The sequence below is a fragment of the Balaenoptera ricei genome, chromosome 8, assembly GCF_028023285.1.
Source record: "Balaenoptera ricei isolate mBalRic1 chromosome 8, mBalRic1.hap2, whole genome shotgun sequence".
NCBI classification, from domain to species: Eukaryota; Metazoa; Chordata; class Mammalia; order Artiodactyla; family Balaenopteridae; genus Balaenoptera; species Balaenoptera ricei.
The window spans coordinates 107,639,633-107,661,678 of record NC_082646.1 but is presented as its reverse complement, the minus strand read 5'-3'; the positions used below and the strand labels follow the sequence as shown (position 1 = coordinate 107,661,678).

Below are 22,046 nucleotides of genomic sequence, written 5' to 3'. Positions count from 1 at the left end.
CCAAACTCTCTCCCACGTTACTAAAGGACTGAGACACGCCAAGGCACCTGCCCAAGGCCTGTGTGGCCAGGATGGCTGCCCTCCGGAGTGGGAAGGAAGCTGCCAGTTTCGATCTGCACTGATAAGGAGGGCGGCAAACCTGGTCACTCCCTGAGGAATAGGCCACTCCCAGCCTGCCTGCTTCTCACGTACAAAGCCCAGTCATGAAGGCCACTGACTTTATTGATTTAAAAAACTTTACAAGGACAGTGACCGTTCTGCCAGAAAGAGGGCCAAATGGCATAAAACAGACCAGAGGTGGGGGCAGGGGGGCGGGGACAGGGCCAGGAATCATTCAGAAAAGCTGGTAACTGCTGTCACGAAACTGGCAGAGAAAGGAGAAGGGGGATGCATGCAAGGATAAGAATTCCAAAAAAGTTGAAATGGTGAGGGGAGAGAACTCCCAAAAGACCCTGGAGTACATGGGAGGTGCGCACGACAACAGCAATCGTTTCCTTTGTAGAGGACGGGGGAAGAGTCCTCACTTGGCTGCAAACTCTGGAGACTCAGTGCTGGGGCTCGGGGTCGGGGGCTCCCCAGAGAGCATCACAGGAACGCGTCGCACCACTCTCGAAGGCACCCGAAGCAGTCCCGGGACTGCTTGGCGTTCGCGCCGCACGTGTCCTTCAGCCATTCCCGGAAAAGATCTTCATTTTTCCTTAGCACCAGAAACTGACCAAGGACCACATAGGCCTGCAAGACGGGCAAAGCAAAAGGCGGGCTGCTGAGCGCTCTGTGGGACTAAGAACAAGAAGGCCACTTCCGCGCCGCTCCCAGCACAGGAGCCCAGGAGACGGGGCAGGCTCCAGCCTGCGGGCTCTGCAGATCTCACCGCCCATCCCCAACAGGTACACGCACTCTCCTCACTCCCCAGCCGCGGGGAAGCACTGTAGTCGGCCACCCCCGGCCCTCCCCGGCTGCACACAGCTACCCCACACCTTGTCAAAGCCCTTTTCCTCCAGCTTCTTGCCCAGGACTTCGCCAATCCCGGCCAGGCTTCCCACTGGCTTTTCCCCCATGGGCTCTGCCACGAAGTCTCGGTGCTTTTGGGAGGTTGTCATCTTGATCAGGCTTAATCTGGGAATCCTAAGAAAAGGGAGGTTACGGCTAAAAACCCGGGAACTCTCGAAGGCCCACTGGCAATCTCACAGTAAGAGACAGCTAGAGCATCCGTTAGGGAGGCTTTCTCGATTTCCCCCAGTTTACGGATGAGAACACAGATCCAAGAAGAGTCTTTTCCTCACTGTTCAAGACAAAGGTCTCTGCCACTCCCTGCGGGAGCTGCGTTTTGGTACCGCCCCACAGGAGAAACTATCCTGCCCTACCAGGTGGTGCACGCAGGACAAAAGGCGTCGGTCAGTACACAGGGCCCATCCTAAAGCTGTCACTGCTCTGTGACCTTGGCTGGGCAAAGGCAGCACTGACCCAGCCTGGAACGACCACCTGGTCCGAAAAGCAAATGAAGGGCTCTCCCACCCGCCCCACAGGCTGCTCACAGAGCGAAGGCGCACCGGGAGCGCACACATCCGCTCAGCCAGCCCCTCAAGCTCCACGCCGCCAGCCCCTCAAGCTCCACGCCGCCGGGCCCGCCCACAACGCGCCGCGCCCCGCCCCCTCCCCGTGCCGCGGCCGAACCCTCTCAGAGGGCGCGTCCGAGAGCGCATCCTCTGGCCCGTCGCAGCACTTGCGGCCCCTCCCCTCCCCCTCCTCCCCGCGCCTCCTCCGACCTCCAGCCCGGGCCTTGCTGCGCGGCTCGCACTCACCCACAGCTCCGGTTCCCGTAACGGCTTCTCCCGCCACCCGGCTGCTCCCGCCGATCCCTCAACCCACTAGAACTTTCTTCCACTTCCGCTTCCGGGTCGCCTCAAGCGCCGCCTTAAAAAAAAAAATCTACATTGGTCACTTCTAGCCGCTTAGAGTCACCGAGTTGAGGCATTTCCCCCCGCCCCGGACCTTGAGGGCGCCGTTAGTAGGCGCTCCTTTCCGGTTGCTTCGCGGGAGGCCGGGCTGCCTTCTGTGGTCTCGCTTCTCGGGAAGCATTTCCGGTCTCAGGGAGCAGAGGTCTGTGATAAGAAAACTTTATTTCTCTGCTGCACGGCATCCGGAACTTAAAAGACTTAGCCTTGGCCGACCTGATGGTGGGAAGAGTTAGAGGGACGGACAAGGAGAGAGGCGTGGCCAGAAGACTTCCGGGAGAGCGCCGGAAGTACGGTGTCCGACTCAGGCTGACCCGCGCCGTCCTCCTCGCTGTCGGGCCTGCGAGAGTCTGACGGGAACCGGAGGCGCCGGAGACCTGAGTCCAAGACGACTCCACTGTCGTGACCGCAGGCAAGTCCTTTTTCTGAGCTTTCATTGGCTCAGCTGCGAAGTGAGTTGTGGACGAGCCGATCTCAGCGTCCCGCCTGGAGAGCGGGGTCTTTCAGGCAGCCCCCGTGGGATTCGAGGGCCAGAGAGTAAGTATGGGGCTTTCTCTCTGAGCGTTTTTCCTCCAGAATAGGGAGGCAGGAGGGCAGGGGGCGGCAACTAGGGATGACACGTCGGAGTTTCCTTTGGAAGCCATCAGTCTCCTGAGTACGCGTTAGTCCTTGTTTTTTCAGTACCCAAGTCAGAAACAGTACATGTCGAAGATCAAGCCAGCCTACCCTGACCTTTAACTAACTCGTTCCTGACTTGGATTCTCCTAACTTGTCTGTGTCTGTACTGTGTTGAGAGATTGAGCATCTGTGTTGTGTGGTTGTGCTGCACCTGGGATTTACAAGTATGTTGAGGAAGAAATGGTTTATCTCACTCCTTCCCCAAGTGGTTGCCAGGATGATTTATTTATCTAGAACACGTATTTAGTTTTTGTGGTTATGTCAGTACTTAAGAATAATACGAGGTTTTTTTACGTGCCTTACACTGTGCTAAGTGTTTTGCTTACGATTATTTTGTTTTAATAACAGTGCTCTGAGTTAGCTACTGCTTTTCTTTGAGGTCTAGAGAAATTGAACAGCCAGGAAATAACCAAGGTAGGATTTGAATCCAAGCAATTGGATTTCAGAGCTCATGTTCTTAACCAGGACACTGTGTCACTCTTTAGTAAAAGGCCTCTCCCCATCTTCAAAACAGTCGTGCATTCTGAGCCTGCCATCCAAGAAACTCAGGAGGAGGAGTTGATAGTCTCTGCATCTCTCACCGCCCTGGGACAGGACCCAACATGTCTCAGGCCACCAAGAGGAAGCATGTGGTGAAGGAGGTGCTGGGGGAGCACATGGTGCCCTCCGACCATCAGCAGATCGTGAGGGTGAGTGGCTTTGGGGACCAGCTGCTCTGCCTCCCCCACCCCTCCACTCCTGCTGGGCCCCTGGGGTGGGGGCAGGGTGCACCACAGCTCAGTAGGTGTTGGAACTGGCTGATGAGGCTGACTGGTTCTTGGTCTCTCCTGGACCAGGTACTCAGGACCCCAGGGAACAATCTGCATGAGGTGGAGACAGCCCAGGGGCAGCGCTTCCTGGTGAGCATGCCCTCCAAATACCGCAAGAACATCTGGATCAAGAGAGGTGAGAGAGGCAGCCCTTTTGGAGACAGAACTGTTTCCTATGGCCTCAGCTTCCGCCACTGCAAGCAGGACTGACTGTACTTTTTCTCCTCTCTACCTGCAGGGGACTTTCTCATCGTTGACCCTATTGAAGAGGGAGAGAAGGTGAAGGCTGAGATCTCCTTTGTGCTCTGCAAAGACCACGTGCGCTCTCTGCAGAAGGAGGGGCTCTGGTAGGGTGGTCCCCTTGGTCACTGGCTGCCCTACTTCTCTGGAGGATTTACTTCCTAGCTGTGGAATTAGGGGAGGGAAGATCATGACATCTCAGGCAGGAACAGCTGGAAACAGCTTTTTTGCTGAGGGGTTTGTCTGTCCTTTATGACTTCGGCTCTTCTCTTGGCACAGGCCTGAGGCCTTCTCCGAAGTGGCTGAGAAACACAACAACCGGAACAGGTGAGGCACAAGTCCTGGGGTAGGGAAGACAGAAAATGGGGCTTCAGGCCTTGGTACCTTGAGAGGAAATAGAACCTTCCTTCATTCCTACATAGGGTCCCTGGTGAGAGCTTCTAAGTTTGTGGTTAAAAGTATGGCTTAAAAGTCAGATCTCCTGGGTTAAAGTTCCGGCTTTTCGAGTTATAACTGAGTGACTTTAAGCAGATTAACCTGTAAAATGGGAACTTTGTAAGGGTTAAAGAGACTAATGCTTGTAAAATTGCTGAGCATAGTACCTGGTAAGCAATGTGGGTTCATTGAGTGTCGGTTGTAGTAGAATCATTATTATTAAAATCAGTAGTTCTAGCAAACTTTTGAGGTGGGGGTGAGGAGGAGGTAGTTTCTTGCCGCTTTTTCTTGGCCAAGTTTCCTGCGATTCTCTCTGTGTCTGACTCGCTGAGCCCTGACTGCTTGGCCATATGGTTCTCCTTTTTGTGGGGCGTTGTGGTTTCCCCAGAAGGCATTGGGCTAACTGTCCTTTCCCCCCGCCCCGATGCAGACAGGCTCAGCCAGAACTCCCAGCTGAGCCACAGTCATCAGTAGAAGAGTCCAGCTCTGAAGATGATTCTGACCTTTTTGTTAACACCAACCGCAGACAGTATCATGAGAGTGAGGAGGAGAGTGAAGAAGAGGAGACAGCCTGAGACCCCAGGACCCACTTCTCCTCTTGCTCAGAGACTAGTCCTTGGCTCCTGAGCTTGGCCATTCCCAGGAGGCTCTGTGGATCTTTCCCCCTGGATGGGGACAAGGCAGGGCCCTTCTCTGAACTGACTTTCTGACATAGGAGAATTAAACCCCTGGTGGGTGGTGACTTATGCTGGTGTCGGAGTGGCTCTTTGGAGGAAGGAGGGACATGTGGTAAAGTTAAAAACTGCTCCTAGGTGGTGGCCTCATGGGCAGGTGGGCTGAATGGGCAGGAAATGGGAAATGGCTGGAATCTTTCCTAGTTTCTCCCTCTCTCATCGGGCACTTAGTAAGTGCCAGGCCCTGTGTGCTTCCCTGCGTGTAGTTAATAACTGGGAGCATTCCCACTTCATTGCCTGCTTGCAGTTAGTACTGACTCAGGCATTCAGGATCACAGCGGGACTTAGTGCCCATCTGCCTCTAAGAGACCCTCAGGATGAATTTCACAGTGCCTCGTAAGCTGTTCTCCCTGCTCTTCTAGTCACCTGTGACTGCAGCAGCGCCCACCTCCATGCTGCTGTGTACATGCCCTGGTTGGTGGCCTCCTCGTGGCTGCTCAGACCATCACTCCTCAGCCCTCGTGCAAACCACATCATCCCACTTCTCCTTGGAAGCTTTTTACCTCTGACTGTACATTCTCCCTCTTCATTGCTGGCATTCACCTTTTAGTCACTGCTCAGACGTTGAAGTTGACCTCCTGGCTTAGAGTCTTCTACCCTTGCTTCCATCATTGTTTTTCTACATCCCATGGATGGGCCCGTTCAGCGCTGTGGCTCCCTAGGTCCTTGATGTCCCCATCACTGATGCCCTTGTCTTCTATTTCAGGCCTGTTGCCTATATCCGTAGTCACTGTCTGGACCCCTGACGTCACTAGAAATTGCAACACCATTTGAATTCAAAAAACCTGTACAATCACCACCTCCAGGCCTCCTTGCTCAACTACCACCCCTCCTGCCCCCCACAGAAATTCTTTATCTTCATCCTCCAGCCCTGCCACATTCTCACCATCATGTCCTATCTTCACTTCCTTCCCTGTGCAGCATCAATTCCGTGGTCTACGCCCTGTACTCCCTTTCTTCCTCCATCGTGTTCATCTAGTAAAACCTAACCCTGGTCAACCCAGTCATTCACCTCTGCCTGTACGCAAGTAACTGTTAGAGAAAACAGCCAACCTGGTTCATTAGTTTTACCTTAAATTCGTAATTACAAACCTCAGATGGCCACTCATCACTGCCTGGCAGATCTACCCTGGGATGTCGTATTAGAAAACTTTTTAAAAAAAATTTATTTATTTATTTATTTATTTTTGGCTCTGTTAGGTCTAAGTTTCTGTGCGAGGGCTTTCTCTAGTTGTGGCAAGCGGGGGCCACTCTTCATCGCGGTGCGCAGGCCTCTCACTATTGCGGCCTCTCTTGTTGCGGAGCACAGGCTCCAGACGCGCAGGCTCAGTAGTTGTGGTTTGCGGGCCCAGTTGCTCCGCGGCATGTGGGATCTTCCCAGACCAGGGCTCGAACCCGTGTCCCCTGCATTGGCAGGCAGATTCTCAACCACTGCGCCACCAGGGAAGCCCCAGAAAACTTTTTTTTTTTTTTTTACCAAATCCCTCTTGTCCTGCTAGTTACAGACTGTAGCTCATTCTTCATTAAGAAATAGTAACCATTGGAGGGAACTCTTACCTCTCTGTTACCAACCCTACAACTGTGCTCATGGATCTTCCTGTCATTTTACTGCCCATTGTAATCCAGTGGGACTTAAGCCTTTCCTCTCGTGCTTCGGAGCCTGTCTCTTTTTACTTAAAGAGTTTTTGTGAGTTTTGGTTTTTGTCATCCTCTGTACTGGGTATGTTAGCATCAAAGGTGCTATACAATCTCCCATCTGAAAAACAACCAGAAAAAAACCTGTCACTGATCCCACATCCTCTCCGGCTACCGCTTCATTTACCTGCTCCTCATTCAATCTCTTTTTACGCTTGCTTAGTGTAGTCTTAAATACATACATACACATGTGTGTGTGCTTATGTGTGTATATACGCACGTATAGAAATGTATGTATATACATTCATGTGCAAAAAATTAACCAGGTAAGTTGAAGATGTAAGTGTATTTTTAACTCATCTGAAGTTTATTTTTGTATGGAAGATGGCTAACTTTTTTTCCCTAAAGGGCTAGCCACTTGTCCCTATACCATTTATTGAGTGGTTCATTCTTTGCTCACTGGTTCAAAATACCTTTTTTAAAATAAATGAAATTCCTGCATATATATGGATCTCTTCGGAATCTGGCCCACTGATTGTGTGTGCACGCGCCATATTTTATAGCATGATTGATAACTCATTCTCCCTCACCCTTGCCCCATCATTCCTTGGAATTTTCCTGTTTTCTTTTACATAAAAACTTTAGGATGAACTGGTCATTGCATTTAAAAGTTCTGTTGCAATTTCTGTTGGCGTGGTTTTAAATCTCATAGTGTGATTTGGAGAGGAGTGGTACTTAACAGTTGTTTTTGATCTTCCTATACAGAAATGAGTTATGTGTGTTCTTTTATAAGATGTCATCTTCTGGGAATTTCTTGGTAGTCCAGTGGTTAGGACTCCACACTCCCACTGCAGGGGCCACTGGTTTGATCCCTGGTTGGGGAACTAAGATCCTGCAAGCCATGCGGCCCAAAAAAAAAAAAAAATGTTGTCTTCATATGGGTCTAGTTCAATGTAGTCTTAAGAATTTTAGAGCTATTTGTCGTTATGAATGGGTTCTTTTGAAATTACATTTCCAGCCATCACTGGCAGGTAGGAAAGCTGTCCATCTCTGTGTGCCCACCTATTTATCTAACTGAATTCTCATTAGTTCTAAGAGTTCTTCAGTTGATTCTCTTGGCTTTCTGGATAGAGTGTCAAATCGTATTCTACCAGCGGCAGTTTCATCCTGTCCTTTACACTCATTTCTTTTGCTTGTGAATTATGGAGGCCAGGACTTCCAGTATAATGTTGAATGGCACCCTTGTTTGTTCCTCTCTTAGTGAGAATTGTTCTCATGTTTCATCATGAAATATTATTCTTGCTTTGGGTTTCTGGTTGATAAACTTCATTAGGCTGAAGATGTTTCCTTCTGTACCCAACTTACTGAGTGTTTTTTTCCTTTATTCAACAGTGATGAATTTTGACATTTATGAGATAGTCAAAAGATTTTTTTTATTATTGCACTGATTTACATGATTAGGTTTCCTGGTGTTGAACCATTCTTGAATTCTGATGTAAACTCTGCTTAGTTTTATATTTATTTCTTCAGGATTTTTGTATCCTTGGGCCAATTTCATTTTTTATTTTAATGATCTCTGTGTCCCATTTTGACAACAACCTTATGCTAGCCTTGTAGAATGGGTTTGGAGATATTTAATCTTCTTCTTTGGACTGGAGTAATTTATAGAAAAGGAGTTGTTTTGGGACTTCCCTGGTGGCGCAGTGGTTAAGAATCCTCCTGCCAGTGCAGGGGACACAGGTTCGATCCCTGGTCTGAGCCTGCGCTCTAGAGCCCGCGAGCCACAACTACTGAGCCCTCGTGCCACAGCTACTGAAGACCGCGGGCCTAGAGCCCGTGCTCCGCAACAAGAGAAGCCCCTGCAATGAGAAGCGTGCATACCGCAACGAAGAGTAGCCCCGGCTCACCACAACTAGAGAAAGCCTGTGTGCAGGAATGAAGACCCAATCTAGCCAAAAATAAATAAATTTTTTTTTTTTAATTTTTTTAAAAGAAAAGGAGTTGTTTCTTCTGGGTTTGATTGAATTTTAATTATAAAATCTGTGCTTGATTCCTTTTTTAAGGGTAGATCTTTGACTGCCTTGTAATTTTTCTGTGGCATTTTATTCAAGTTTTCTATCCTTGAGTCAATTTCGGTAATTTATATTTTTTTAGAATTGTGCGTTTTATGTATATTTAAGCCTTTTTTGGCAAAACATCATGCGTACTATTTGTATCATTTGGGACTGTCTTACTTAAAAGTGACAAAAGTCTAATTCAAACCAGCAGAAGCAAACAAGGGCTCATTGGTCTGCAGTCTCAGGGCAGAGCTTTAGGCAGAGCTGACCTAGGCCAGCATGGTTTTGTCATGGCTCTCATTTATTTCTTGGATTGTCTGTGCTCCTCTTGGTTGAGCAATCCCTTTCTCCCTGTAGGTTTTTTCTTCAGGAAGCTCCAGTTTGCACTTGGTCCTGACAGACAAAGAGTTACTTCTTCAGGATCCATGAACTTCAGGGAAGACCGACTGGTCTTGCTCTGGTCACTTGCCCTCTCCTGGTAACCACTCTGGCCAGGGCTGAGTAGGGGGAATAAGGGGAGGCGAGATGAGCCTCCCTGACCCATATGACATGCGTTTCCCAGGGAATAGAGAGGTTCTTTTACCCAAAAAGGGGGCAAGGGGTGAGAGCAGATAAAACAACAAACATTTGTCGTTTCTGTTTTGGGAGGGTTTTTTTGGCCATACTATGCAGCTTGTGGGATATTAGTTCCCCAACCAGGGATTGAACCCCGGGGCAGTGAGAGCGCCCCGGAGTCCTAACCACTGGACTGCCAGGGAATTCCCGAAACAACACACGTTGTCCTGAATTCTGTGTATTTTATTTTCTTTGACTAGCTTTGCAAGATACCTGTCTACTTTATTGGCCTTTTCCTTCTGTTTCTTTGGGGTTATTTGCTCATTCTGACTTCTTGGGTTGTATGCTTAATTAATTTCAGACTTGTTTTCTAGTACCTTTAGGGCTAAAAATCTTCCTTTAAGTACTCCTTTGTTTCCTGCTTTTTTTCTTTTTTTTTTTTTTTTTGGCCAAGCCGCATCGCTTGCGGGAATTTCATTTCCCTGACGAGGGATTGAACCCAGGCCACGGTAGTGAAAGCACTGAGTCCTAACCACTGGACCACCAGGGAATTCCGTTTCCCACTTTTTCGGGTGTATTTGTGTGATTTGGGGGGGGCATTGTATCTAAGCTTGGCCTTATGTTTTTCTCCAGCCCTCAGTGATTCTGTGATCTACCTAATAACCTCTTTTTTCTTCCTAAAACCTTTTAAGCTCGACTTATCCCTCTCTCATCAGCCATTTAACTCCTGGGGGTCATACCTAGGAATTCTGATGGAGGTAGAGTCCTTGTATTCTGCATACTGTTCCCCTTTGTCATTCTCCAAAGTTGAATTCCACCTCTATTCTCCCAACTTAGTAGTGGAGTCCAACCGTATATGAATAGATCTCCCCGAATGAGCTGACGTTCAGGAGCCCTCTTTCCCCAATGCCATGGCCAGTCCATGTGATTTGTTGCCTAATAGTACCGACCCCTGCTGCAGTTAGGTTTGAGACTTGTGGCCCGTCAGACTCCGCACATCTATCACTTTAGGACCAAGCTTGACAGCCAGGTCATTTCCATCGGACCCCCCCATGCAGCCCAGCTCACTTTCCTCCCTTGTCATCCAGCCACCCATGTATGTGTGCCAAGGAGCACCCATGGCACTCAGCTAGCCGCATGGTTTTTCTCCTGTAATATGTAAACGTGGTGAGATATCTTGACACAGTTTCTCATGTTAAGACATCCTTGCATTCCTGGAATAAAATAGCCACGATACATTTTTCAGTGTATTGCTGGATTTGGTTTTCTGATGTTTGGGAGGATTTTGGCATCCAGGTTCATAAGTGAGATGGTTTAAGCTTTTCCTTTCCTGTGTTGCCCTTGTCTGGGTGGTTTGGTTTTGTTTTATCAAGGTTATGCCAACCTCGTAAAATGAATTGGAGAATGTTCTCTCTCGTTATTAGTGTTTGTGTAAGACTGGGATTTTACACTTCTAAAATTTTTGGTAAAACTTACTGTAAAACGACCTGTGCCTGGCATTTTTGCAGTAGGTTTTTTTTTTTAATAGACACTATCATTTTTTTAAAATTAATTAATTAATTAATTTATTTTTGGCTGTGTTGGGTCTTCGTCTCTGTGCGAGGGCTTTCTCTAGTTGCGGCGAGCGGGGGCCACTCTTCATCGCGGTGCGCGGGCCTCTCACTGCCGCGGCCTCTCTTGTTGCGGAGCACAGGCTCCAGACGCGCAGGCTCAGTACTCGTGGCTCACGGGCCCAGTCACTCTGCGGCATGTGGGATCCTCCCAGACCAGGGCTCGAACCCATGTCCCCTGCATTGGCAGGCAGACTTTCAACCACTGCGCAACCAGGGAAACCCTGCAGTAGGTTTTTAACTCTAGATTTTTATTGAATATAGGATTGCTCAGGTTTCTGTTCTTGAGTCAGTGATATTTTCAAGAAAAAATATTTTCATATTTTCTTATTTTATCTATGGCACAAAGTTATTTGTAGAATTGCCTTATGTTCATAATCTTGACTGTATCCAAAGTTATATCCCCTTTTTTATATCTAATATTATTTGTGCTTTTTCTTTTTTAATCTTGTCGATCTTGGCAGAAGTTCATTTATTACTCTCTTCAGGGCACTGGCTTTTTTGTTATCATTCCTCATTGTTAGTTTTTTTCTATTTCATTAATTTCTGCTCTTACCATATTTCTCCTTATACTGCCTTTGGGTTTATTCTGTGGTTCTTTTTCTAACCCTTTTGGTTTGGTCCTTAACTCATTGATTTTCAGCTTTACCTCCTCCCTCCCTCCAAAACTAGTTAGGGAATTTTCAAATCTGAAGAAAAAGTAAAATAATTATAAAATAAGTACCTGTGTACCCTTCAACAGGGTCACTAATTTATAACATTTTGTCACATTCTACTTCTCTATACATACAAAACACAAAGGTTTTGCATTTAGTTGTTACATCTCTTTAGCCTCTTAATTTAGAATAGACTTCTTAACATTTTTTTGGTTTATTTTTCAAAAAATAGACTTTTTAACAAGTTCAGGCCAGTTTTCTTATAAAAAATGTCCTGGGTTTGGATTTGTGTGGTTATTTTTGTATGCTTAGATTTGAGTTAAACAATTTTAGCAAAAATAACCTAGAGCTGATGTGCTCTGACCACATCACCAGGTACAGAGATGACGTTCATCTATTGCAGATCACAAGGCACGTGATACAGGATGTCCAACTATTTGTGATGCTAATTTTGATCACCTGGGTAAAGGGATGGCTTCTAGGTCATTTTCCTGTGAAGGTATTATTTTCCCTTTGTAATTAGGTAATCTGTGGGACACATTTAAGGCTAAAATTTCCCTTAATGCAGCTCTATAAGTATTTGTATTTAGTTGGGTTTTTTAAAAAAAATTGTGTTGAAGTACACATAAAATTTACCATCTTAACCATTTTTTTTTTAAACATCTTTATTGAAGTATAATTGCCTTACAATGGTGTGTTAGCTTCTGCTTTATAACAAAGTTAATCAGTTATACATACACAATATGTTCCCATATCTCTTCCCTCTTGCATCTCCCTCCCTCCCACCCTCCCCATCCCACTCCTCTAGGTGGTCACAAAGCACCGAGCTGATCTCCCTGTGCTATGCGGCTGCTTCCCACTAGCTATCTATTTTACATTTGGTAGTGTATATATGTCCATGACACTCTCTCACTCTGTCACATCTCACCCCACCCCCTCCCCATATCCTCAAGTCCATCCTCTAGTAGGTCTGTGTCTTTATTCCCGTCTTGCCACTAGGTTCTTCATGGCCTTTTTTTTTTTTTTTTTTTCCCTTAGATTCCGTATATATGTGTTAGCATACTGTATTTGTTTTTCTCTTTCTGACTTACTTCACTCTGTATGACAGACTCTAACTCCATCCACCTCATTACAAATACCTCCATTTCATTTCTTTTTATGGCTGAGTAATATTCCATTGTATATATGTGCCACATCTTCTTTATCCATTCATCTGTCGATGGACATTTAGGTTGCTTCCATGTCCTGGCTATTGTAAATAGAGCTGCAGTGAACATTCTGGTACATGACTCTTTTTGAACTATGGTTTTCTCAGGGTATATGCCCAGTAGTGGGATTGCTGGATCGTATGGTAGTTCTATTTGTAGTTTTTTAAGGAACCTCCATACTGTTCTCCATAGTGGCTGTATCAATTTACATTCCCACCAACAGTGCAAGAGAGTTCCCTTTCCTCCACACCCTCTCCAGCATTTATTGTTTCTAGATTTTTTGATGATGGCCATTCTGACCGGTGTGAGATGATATCTCATTGTAGTTTTGATTTGCATTTCTCTAATGATTAATGATGTTGAGCATTTTTTCATGTGTCTGTAGGCCATCTGTATATCTTCTTTGGAGAAATGTCTATTTAGGTCTTCTGCCCATTTTTGGATTGGGTTGTTTGTTTTTTTGTTATTGAGCTGCATGAGCTGCTTGTAAATCTTGGAGATTAATCCTTTGTCAGTTGCTTCATTTGCAAATATTTTCTCCCATTCTGATGGTTGTCTTTTGGTCTTGTTTATGGTTTCCTTTGCTATGCCAAAGCTTTTAAGTTTCATTAGGTCCCATTTGTTTATTTGTGTTCTTATTTCCATTTCTCTGGGAGCTGGGTCAAAAAGAATCTTGCTGTGATGTATGTCATAGAGTGTTCTGCCTATGTTTTCCTCTAAGAGTTTGATAGTGTCTGGCCTTACACTTAGGTCTTTAATCCATTTTGAGTTTATTTTTGTGTATGGTGTCAGGGAGTGTTCTAATTTCATACTTTTACATGTATCTGTCCAATTTTCCCAGCACCACTTATTGAAGAGACTGTTTTTTCTCCACTGTATATGCTTGCCTCCTTTATCAAAGATAAGGTGACCATATGTGCATGGGTTTATCTCTGGGCTTTCTATCCTGTTCCATTGATCTGTATTTCTGTTTTTGTGCCAGTACCAAACTGTCTTGATTACTGTAGCTTTGTAATATAGTCTGAAGTCAGGGAGCCTGATTCCCCCAGCTCCATTTTTCGTTCTCAAGATTGCTTTGGCTATTCGGGGTCTTTTGTGTTTCCATACAAATTGTGAAATTTTTTGTTCTAGTTCTGTGAAAAATGCCAGTGGTAGTTTGATAGGGATTGCATTGAATCTGTAGATTGCTTTGGGTAGTAGAGTCATTTTCACAATGTTGATTCTTCCAATCCAGGAACATGGTATATCTTTCCATCTATTTGTATCATCTTTAATTTCTTTCATCAGTGTCTTATAATTTTCTGCGTACAGGTCTTTTGTCTCCTTAGGTAGGTTTATTCCTAGATATTTTATTCTTTTTGTTGCAATGGTAAATGGGAGTGTTTTCTTAATTTCACTTTCAGATTTTTCGTCATTAGTGTATAGAAATGCAAGAGATTTCTGTGCATTAATTTTGTATCCTGCTACTTTACCAAATTCATTGATTAGCTCTAGGAGTTTTCTGGTAGCATCTTTAGGATTCTCTATGTATAGTATCATGTCATCTGCAAACAGTGACAGCTTTACTTCTTCTTTTCCGATTTGGATTCCTTTTATTTCTTTTTCTTCTCTGATTGCTGTGGCTAACACTTCCAAAACTATGTTGAATAATAGTGGTGAGAGTGGGCAACCTTGTCTTGTTCCTGATCTTAGTGGAAATGGTTTCAGTTTTTCACCATTGAGGACAATGTTGGCTGTGGGTTTGTCATATATGGCCTTTATTATGTTGAGGAAAGTTCCCTCTATGCCTACTTTCTGCAGGACTTTTATCATAAATGGGTGTTGAATTTTGTTGAAAGCTTTCTCTGCATCTATTGAGATGATCATATGGTTTTTCTCCTTCAATTTGTTAATATGATGTATCACGTTGATTGATTTGCGTATATTGAAGAATCCTTGCATTCCTGGAATAAACCCCACTTGATCATGGTGTATGATCCTTTTAATGTGCTGTTGGATTCTGTTTGCTAGTATTTTGTTGAGGATTTTTGCATCTATGTTCATCAGTGATATTGGCCTGTAGTTTTCTTTCTTTGTGACATCTTTGTCTGGTTTTGGCATCAGGGTGATGGTGGCCTCATAGAATGAGTTGGGGAGTGTTCCTCCCTCTGCAATATTTTGGAAGAGTTTGAGAAGGATAGGTGTTAGCTCTTCTCTAAATGTTTGATAGAATTCGCCTGTGAAGCCATCTGGTCCTGGGCTTTTGTTTGTTGGAAGATTTTTAATCACAGTTTCAATTTCAGTGCTTGTGATTGGTCTGTTCATATTTTCTATTTCTTCCTGGTTCAGTCTCGGTAGGTTGTGCATTTCTAAGAATCTGTCCATTTCTTCCAGGTTGTCCATTTTATTGGCATAGAGTTGCTTGTAGTAATCTCTTTTGATCGTTTGTATTTCTGCAGTGTCAGTGGTTACTTCTCCTTTTTCATTTCTAATTCTATTGATTTGAGTCTTCTCCCTTTTTCTCTTGATGAGTCTGGCTAATGGTTTATCAATTTTGTTTATCTTCTCAAAGAACCAGCTTTTAGTTTCATTGATTTTTGCTATTGTTTCCTTCATTTCTTTTTCATTTATTTCTGATCTGATCTTTATGATTTCTTTCCTTCTGCTAGCTTTGGGGTTTTTTTGCTCTTCTTTCTCTATATGCTTTAGGCGCAAGGTTAGGTTGTTTATTCGAGATGTTTCCTGTTTCTTGAGGTAGGCTTGTATTGCTATAAACTTCCCTCTTAGCACTGCTTTTGCTGCATCCCATAGGTTTTGGGTCATCGTGTCTCCATTGTCATTTGTTTCTAGGTATTTTTTGATTTCCCCTTTGATTTCTTCAGTGATCACTTCGTTATTAAGTAGTGTATTGTGTAGCCTCCATGTGTTTGTATTTTTTACAGTCTTTTCCTGTAATTGATATCTAGTCTCATAGCGTTGTGGTCGGAAAAGATACTTGATACGATTTCAATTTTCTTAAATTTACCAAGGCTTGATTTGTGACCCAAGATATGATCTATCCTGGAGAATGTTCCATGAGCACTTGAGAAAAATGTGTATTCTTTTGTTTTTGGGTGGAATGTCCTATAAATATCACTTAAGTCCATCTTGTTTAATGTATCATTTAAAGCTTGTGTTTCCTTATTTATTTTCATTTTGGATGATCTGTCCATTGGTGAAAGTGGGGTGTTAAAGTCCCCTACTATGATTGTGTTGCTGTCGATTTCCCCTTTTATGGCTGTTAGTATTTGCCTTATGTATTGAGGTGCTCCTATGTTGGGTGCATAAATATTTACAATTGTTATATCTTCTTCTTGGATCGATCCCTTGATCATTATATAGTGTCCTTCTTTGTCTCTTGTAATAGTCTTTATTTTAAAGTCTATTTTGTCTGATATGAGAATTGCTACTCCAGCTTTCTTTTGATTTCCATTTGCATGGAATATCTTTTTCCATCCCCTCACTTTCAGTCTGTATGTGTCTCTAGGTCTGAAGTGGGTCTCTTGTAGACAGCATATATATGGGTCTTGCTTTTGTATCCATTCAGCCAGTCTGTGTCTTTTGGTGGGAGCATTTAATCCATTTACATTTAAGGTAATTATCGATATGTATGTTCCTATTCCCATTTTCTTAAATATTTTATGTTTGTTATTGTAGGTGTTTTCCTTCTCTTGTGTTTCTTGCCTAGAGAAGTTCCTTTAGCATTTGTTGTAAAGCTGGCTTGGTGGTGCTGAACTCTCTCAGCTTTTGCTTGTCTGTAAAGGTTTTAATTTCTCCATCAAATCTGAATGAGATCCTTACTGGGTAGAGTAACCTTGGTTATAGGTTCTTCTCCTTCATGACTTTAAGTATATCCTGCCACTCCCTTCTGGCTTGCAGAGTTTCTGCTGAAAGATCAGCTGTTAACCTTATGGGGATTCCCTTGTGTGTTATTTGTTGTTTTTCCCTTGCTGCTTTTAATATGTTTTCTTTATATTTAATTTTTGATAGTTTGATTAATATGTGTCTTGGCGTGTTTCTCCTTGGATTTATCCTGTATGGGACTCTCTGTGCTTCCTGGACTTGATTAACTATTTCCTTTCCCATATTAGGGAAGTTTTCAACTATAATCTCTTCAGATATTTTCTCAGTCCCTTTCTTTTTCTCTTCTTCTTCTGGGACCCCTATAATTCGAATGTTGATGCGTTTAATGTTGTCCCAGAGGTCTCTGAGACTGTCCTCAGTTCTTTTCATTCTTTTTTCTTTATTCTGCTCTGCAGTAGTTATTTCCACTATTTTATCTTCCAGGTCACTTATCCGTTCTTCTGCCTCAGTTATTCTGCTATTGATCCCGTCTAGAGTATTTTTAATTTCATTTATTGTGTTTTTCATGGTTGCTTGGTTCCTCTTTAGTTCTTCTACGTCCTTGTTAAATGTTTCTTGCATTTTGTCTATTCTATTTCCAAGATTTTGGATCATCTTTACTATCATTATTCTGAATTCTTTTCCAGGTAGACTGCCTATTTCCTCTTCATTTGTTAGGTCTGGTGTGTTTTGACCCTGCTCCTTCACCTGCTGTGTGGTTTTTTGTCTTCTCATTTTGCTTATCTTACTGTGTTTGGGTTCTCCTTTTCACAGGCTGCGGGTTCGTAGTTCCCGTTGTTTTTGGTATCTGTCCCCAGTGGCTAAGGTTGGTTTAGTGGGTTGTGTAGGCTTCCTGGTGGAGGGGACTAGTGCCTGTGTTCTGGTGGATGAGGTTGGATCTTGTCTTTCTGGTGGGCACGTCCACGTCTGGTGGTGTGTTTTGGGGTGTCTGTGGCCTTATTATGATTTTAGGCAGCCTCTCTGCTAATGGATGGGGCTGTGTTCCTATCTTGCTAGTTGTTTGGCATACGGTGTCCAGCACTGTAGCTTGCTGGTCGTTGAGTGAAGCTGGGTCTTGTTGTTGAGATGGAGACCTCTGAGAGATTTTTGCCGTTTGGTATTATGTGGAGCTGGGAGGTCTCTTGTGGACCAGTGTCCTGAAGTTGGCTCTCCCACCTCAGGGGCACAGCCCTGATGCCTGGCTGGAGCACCAAGAGCCTTTCATCCACACGGCTCAGAATAAAAGGGAGAAAAAAATAGAAAGAAAGAAAGAAAGAGGATAAAATAAAATAAAATAAAGCTATTATAATAAAAAATAAGAAAAAAATTATTAAGAATAAATGTATTCAGAAAAAAATTTTTTTTTAATTTTTAAAAATAGATTTATTAATTTTTTATAGTAAAAAATAAGAGAAAAATTATTAAGAAAAAAAGTTATTAAGAAAAAAAAATTTAGTAAATATGAAAAAACTTATTAAAAATTTTTTTTAATTTCTAAAAATAGAAAATAAGGAAAAAGTTATTAAGAAAACATTTATTAGGAAAAAAAAATTTTTTTTTTGAGTTAAAAAAAAAAAACAAAAAAAAAAACACGGACGGGCCTAACCCTAGGACTAATGGTGAAAGCAAAGCTATACAGACAAAATCTCACCCAGAAGCATGCACATATACACTCACAAAAAAAGGAAAAGGGGGAAAATTAATATATCCTGCTCCCAAAGTCCACCTCTTGAATTTGGGATGATTCGTTGTCTATTCAGGTATTCAACAGATGCAGGCACGTCAAGTTGTTTGTGGAGATTTAATTCGCTGCTTCTGAGGCTGCTGGGAGAGATTTCCCTTTCTCTTCTTTGTTCGTACAGCTCCCGGGGTTCAGCTTTGGATTTGGACCCACCTCTGCATGTAGGTCGCCTGAGGGCGTCTGTTTCCCGCCCAGACAGGATGGGGTTAAAGGAGCAGCTGCTTCGGGGGCTCTGGCTCACTCAGGCAGGGGGAGGGAGCGGTATGGAGGAGGCGGGGCGAGCCTGCGGCGGCAGAGGCCGGAGTGACGTTGCAGCAGCCTGAGGCGCGCCGGGCGTTCTCCCAGCAAAGTTGTCCCTGGATCACGGGACCCTGGCCGTGGCGAGCTGCACAGGCTCCCGGGAGGGGCCGTGTGGAGAGTGACCTGTGCTCACACACAAGCTTCTTGGTGGCGGCAGCAGCAGCCTTAGCATCTTCTGCCCATCTCTGGGGTCCGCGCTGATAACCGCGTCTCGCGCCCGTCTCTGGGGTCTGCGCTGTTAGCCGCGGCTCGCGCCCGCCTCTGGGGTCCGCGCTGATAGCCGTGGCTCGCGCCTGTCTCTGGAGTTCGTTTAGGCGGTGCTCTGAATCCCCTCTCCTTGCGCGCCGCGAAACAAAGAGGCAAGAAAAAGTCTCTTGCCTCTTCGGCAGCTGCAGGCTTTTTCCCGGACTCCCTCCCGGCTAGCACCGAAGCCCGAGCCTTAGCTCCCAGCCCCGCCCGCCCCGGCGGCTGAGCAGACAAGCCTCTCGGGCTGGTGAGTGCTGCTCGGCGCCGAGCCTCTGTGCGGGAATCTCTCCACTTTGCCCCCCGCACCCCTGTGGCTGCGCTCTCCTCCGTGGCTCCGAAGCTTCCCCCCTCTGCCACCTACAGTCTCTGCCCACGAAGGGGCTTCCTAGTTTGTGGAAACCTTTCCTCCTTCACAGCTCCCTCCCACTGGTGCAGGTCCCGTCCCTATTCTTTTGTCTCTGTTATTTCTTTTTTCTTTTGCCCTACCCAAGTACGTGGGGATTTTCTTGCCTTTTGGGAGGTCTGACGTCTTCTCCCAGCGTCCAGTGGGTGTTCTGTAGGAGCAGTTCCACGTGTAGATGTATTTCTACTGTATCTGTGGGAAGGAAAGTGATCTCCGAGTCTTACTCTTCCGCCATCTTGCCCCTCCCCCTCATTATTTCTTCAAACATTTTCTCCCTCCATGTTTGTATGTCTCTCTAGAATTCCTATATGATTCAGATGTTAGCACCTTTACTTCTTTTTTTAAATTTTATTTATTTATTTTTGGCTGTGTTGGGTCTTCATTGCTGCACGCGGGTTTTCTCTAGTTGAGGCAAGAGGGGGCTGCTCTTCGTTCTGGTGTGCGGTGGCTTCTCTTGTTGCGGAGCATGGGCTCTAGGCCTGCGGGCTTCAGTAGTTGTGGCTCACGGGCTTAGTTGTTCCGTGGCATGTGGGATCTTCCCGGACCAGGGCTTGAACCTGTGGCCACTGCATTGGCAGGTGGATTCTTAACCACTGCGCCACCAGGGAAGCCCCAGCACCTTTACTTCTGTCTTCCATATCTCTTAGCTTTTCTTTTACATTTTTAAAATTCTTCAGTCCTTCTTTGAAGATTTTCTCAATCTGGTCTCTAATTGACTGATTCCTAAACTGTATCCCTTCTACTGTGTATCCTGTCTATTGTGTTATTTCAGTTCAAGATGAGTTCTCTAGCAGGTTTAAACTACAAGTGACGGTACTGGAATTTTCCTTTATAGAGAACTCTGGGATCCAGTGTCTAATACACTTTAGCAATAGCCCCCTGGGGGAGTGAGTAGACCAGGCTTCAAGGCCACTGAAATTTGCCCAGCATGCACGTGTCTATCACGTGCTGAGAGGATACTCGTGGGATTCTGGAGTGTGCACTGCTCAGCAGCAGGAAGAAGTTCACAAATGCAAAAGCCCTGGGGCCAATAAGTACTGGAGGAATATAATTTCCAAAGCTGAGACGAATTCCATGGGGCTGAGTGTCAGGGCCCCTGCACACTGGTCTCGTCTGGTGACCCAGTTTAAAGGCTTTAAATGTGGAATATGCTGTCTTCAATGTACAAAGAAGCCAAAGTGGCGTAGGGCCTCTTTGTAGTTTGAGGAAAAGGACAGCAATTTGTCCTTAGTAGTTGCCCAGATATCCCCTTAGGAAATTCCTTGGGTTGCGGGACCCTGGATTTTGTCGTCATTCAAGGCCCAACCATCTCTGCTTACCTGTGTCTGAGGAGCACGTAAAGCAGTGTGGGCAGTTTCCTCAGTAGGAACCACTCTTGGAATATCATCGATGTGAGGGAAAGTCGGGACGCCAACAGTGGCTCATGTGCTCACGTGTGATGCATTGATGACATACTTGGGGAATCCAGAATCCCTATGGAATGTGTCAAGGCACATTGCGCACCTTGCCTGGCGACATAGAGGAATAAACCGCTAGCAATGCCCAAGGCTGTCTCCCAAGTGGCAGCAATTTCTTCAGTTATTGTTACGATAGAATCTGGTGATGCTAAAATATCCACTTCATTAGGTAACCTTTGCTCGTTCACAGTGAGGTGCCAAGCACCTGAAACCCTTGTTTCTAGCCAGTGCAGCTTGTTAAGCATGGAGACAGCGCTGTGTATCACTCTGTTTTCATGAATTCTTGTATGAGAAGAGTACTCTTTTTCTTCCTGGGGTTCGAACTGCATGACCTTGGCCAAAGTGAGAGGGGTGTAATCAGTTCCTGGCTCTACACTCAGTCAACGTTCATAGAAGCTGCCAGCAGGGTCACAATAAGCATGTCCACCAGTAAGTCAGCGCTTGCCCTGGGTTGCAGCAGCCCAAACGGTCCACTCGGATGATACAATCCAGTTACACAGTAGCAGTCTCAGTCCAAGCATAGGGTGCAAGGGCCCCAAGAGCAATTGTGACTGGTTGGCCACTGGTAACAAGTTCCACAACCCGAGGGGAGTTCACTTACCCAGACGTTAGTCTTTCAACCCTCAGCACGCAGACTGGAGTATGTGCTCAAGAGCACTTGGAGAATGGTGGGGAGCTGCCCTAGTCCTCTTCCAGTTCTAAAGGACCCAAATCAGGGTGCAGAGGAACTCATACAGCAGTATCTGCCCTGACTGATCTGTCTCACACAGAGCTTTGCGGGAGGGGGCCTCTGCGGGGAGGTCCTCCCCTTTTTCGGTTTCCCTTTCTGTCCAAGGCTGACAAATCAGACACATTTTGGGACCCCTCCTGTCTCCCCCCACCCCCGCAGAGGAGCATATATTGACACAGAGGGCAATTTTGCTTTTCTTCATGTCCCCAGAGCAGGTGTACAGAGGAGGGAAAGGGCAGGGGTCTGAGGAAGGGCAGGTAACGTGGTCTCACTGGGCAGGGGCATGTTAAGTCTGGCAGGTACGGGCCTGGAGTGCCAGCCTAGGGGGTTTTGATGGGAGTCACCTGAGATGGCAGGACCTGGTGCGTCAGGAGTCAGAGAGGGGGAAATGGGTGTCGCAGGAAGGGCTGGGACCCACCGGAGTGAAGACCCCGAGTGAGGCTGACTCCCGACTACTCAGGGCGTTAGGGCCTTGGAGAAATGGCCCTGGCGGAGTGACCTGGGCTCTCACCTCGGCCCTGTGAGCGAGGACAGCCATCTCCATCCTATACCAAGATGAAGACATTCAGAGAAGCAGAATATGGGAGTTTATCACCAACAGACAGAACTTCTAGAAGACGAACTTCAGAAAAAAATGAAAATGACTCCAGAGGAGAGATCTGAGAGGCAAGAAGGAACGAGTAACAAGTTCATCAATGATGATGATGTCTGACTAGGGGGTGGTTCTTAGAAAGTC

At 45.5% G+C, this 22,046-nt stretch overlaps 2 protein-coding genes across 3 annotated transcripts in view; one reads left to right on the top strand and one right to left on the bottom strand.

Moving 5' to 3' along the window:
• Positions 1-204: 204 nt before the first annotated feature.
• On the bottom strand, positions 205-2,089 carry BANF1 (BAF nuclear assembly factor 1). The gene is made up of 4 exons (XM_059932059.1): positions 1,993-2,089; positions 1,803-1,914; positions 978-1,125; positions 205-732 (listed from the first exon to the last, which is right to left on the bottom strand). Exons 3-4 carry the CDS (start codon positions 1,098-1,100, stop codon positions 586-588), a joined length of 270 nt encoding a protein of 89 aa, XP_059788042.1. The 5' UTR covers positions 1,101-1,125; positions 1,803-1,914; positions 1,993-2,089; the 3' UTR covers positions 205-585.
• The window catches only part of EIF1AD (eukaryotic translation initiation factor 1A domain containing), a 25,233-nt gene continuing 3,564 nt past the window's right edge, over positions 378-22,046 (top strand). Inside the window, exons 1-7 of one of the 2 annotated variants that reach the window (XM_059932055.1) lie at positions 387-2,492; positions 2,982-3,047; positions 3,125-3,322; positions 3,470-3,578; positions 3,681-3,789; positions 3,962-4,009; positions 4,548-4,863. In XM_059932055.1, coding sequence (XP_059788038.1) covers positions 3,236-3,322; positions 3,470-3,578; positions 3,681-3,789; positions 3,962-4,009; positions 4,548-4,692 — 498 coding nt within the window. In that variant the 5' untranslated portion in view covers positions 387-2,492; positions 2,982-3,047; positions 3,125-3,235 and the 3' untranslated portion in view covers positions 4,693-4,863. Of the gene's footprint in view, positions 2,493-2,981; positions 3,048-3,124; positions 3,323-3,469; positions 3,579-3,680; positions 3,790-3,961; positions 4,010-4,547; positions 4,864-22,046 lie in introns of those variants that run through there. The other variant, XM_059932057.1, reaches the window with a different exon arrangement.

Coding starts and splice junctions, on each gene's coding strand:
- BANF1 (XM_059932059.1), bottom strand. CDS start 1,100: ATGACAACCTCCCAAAAGCACCGAGACTTCGTGGCAGAGCCCATGGGG. Junction 733..977: donor AGGAAAAGGGCTTTGACAAG/GTGTGGGGTAGC, acceptor CCCGTCTTGCAG/GCCTATGTGGTCCTTGGTCA.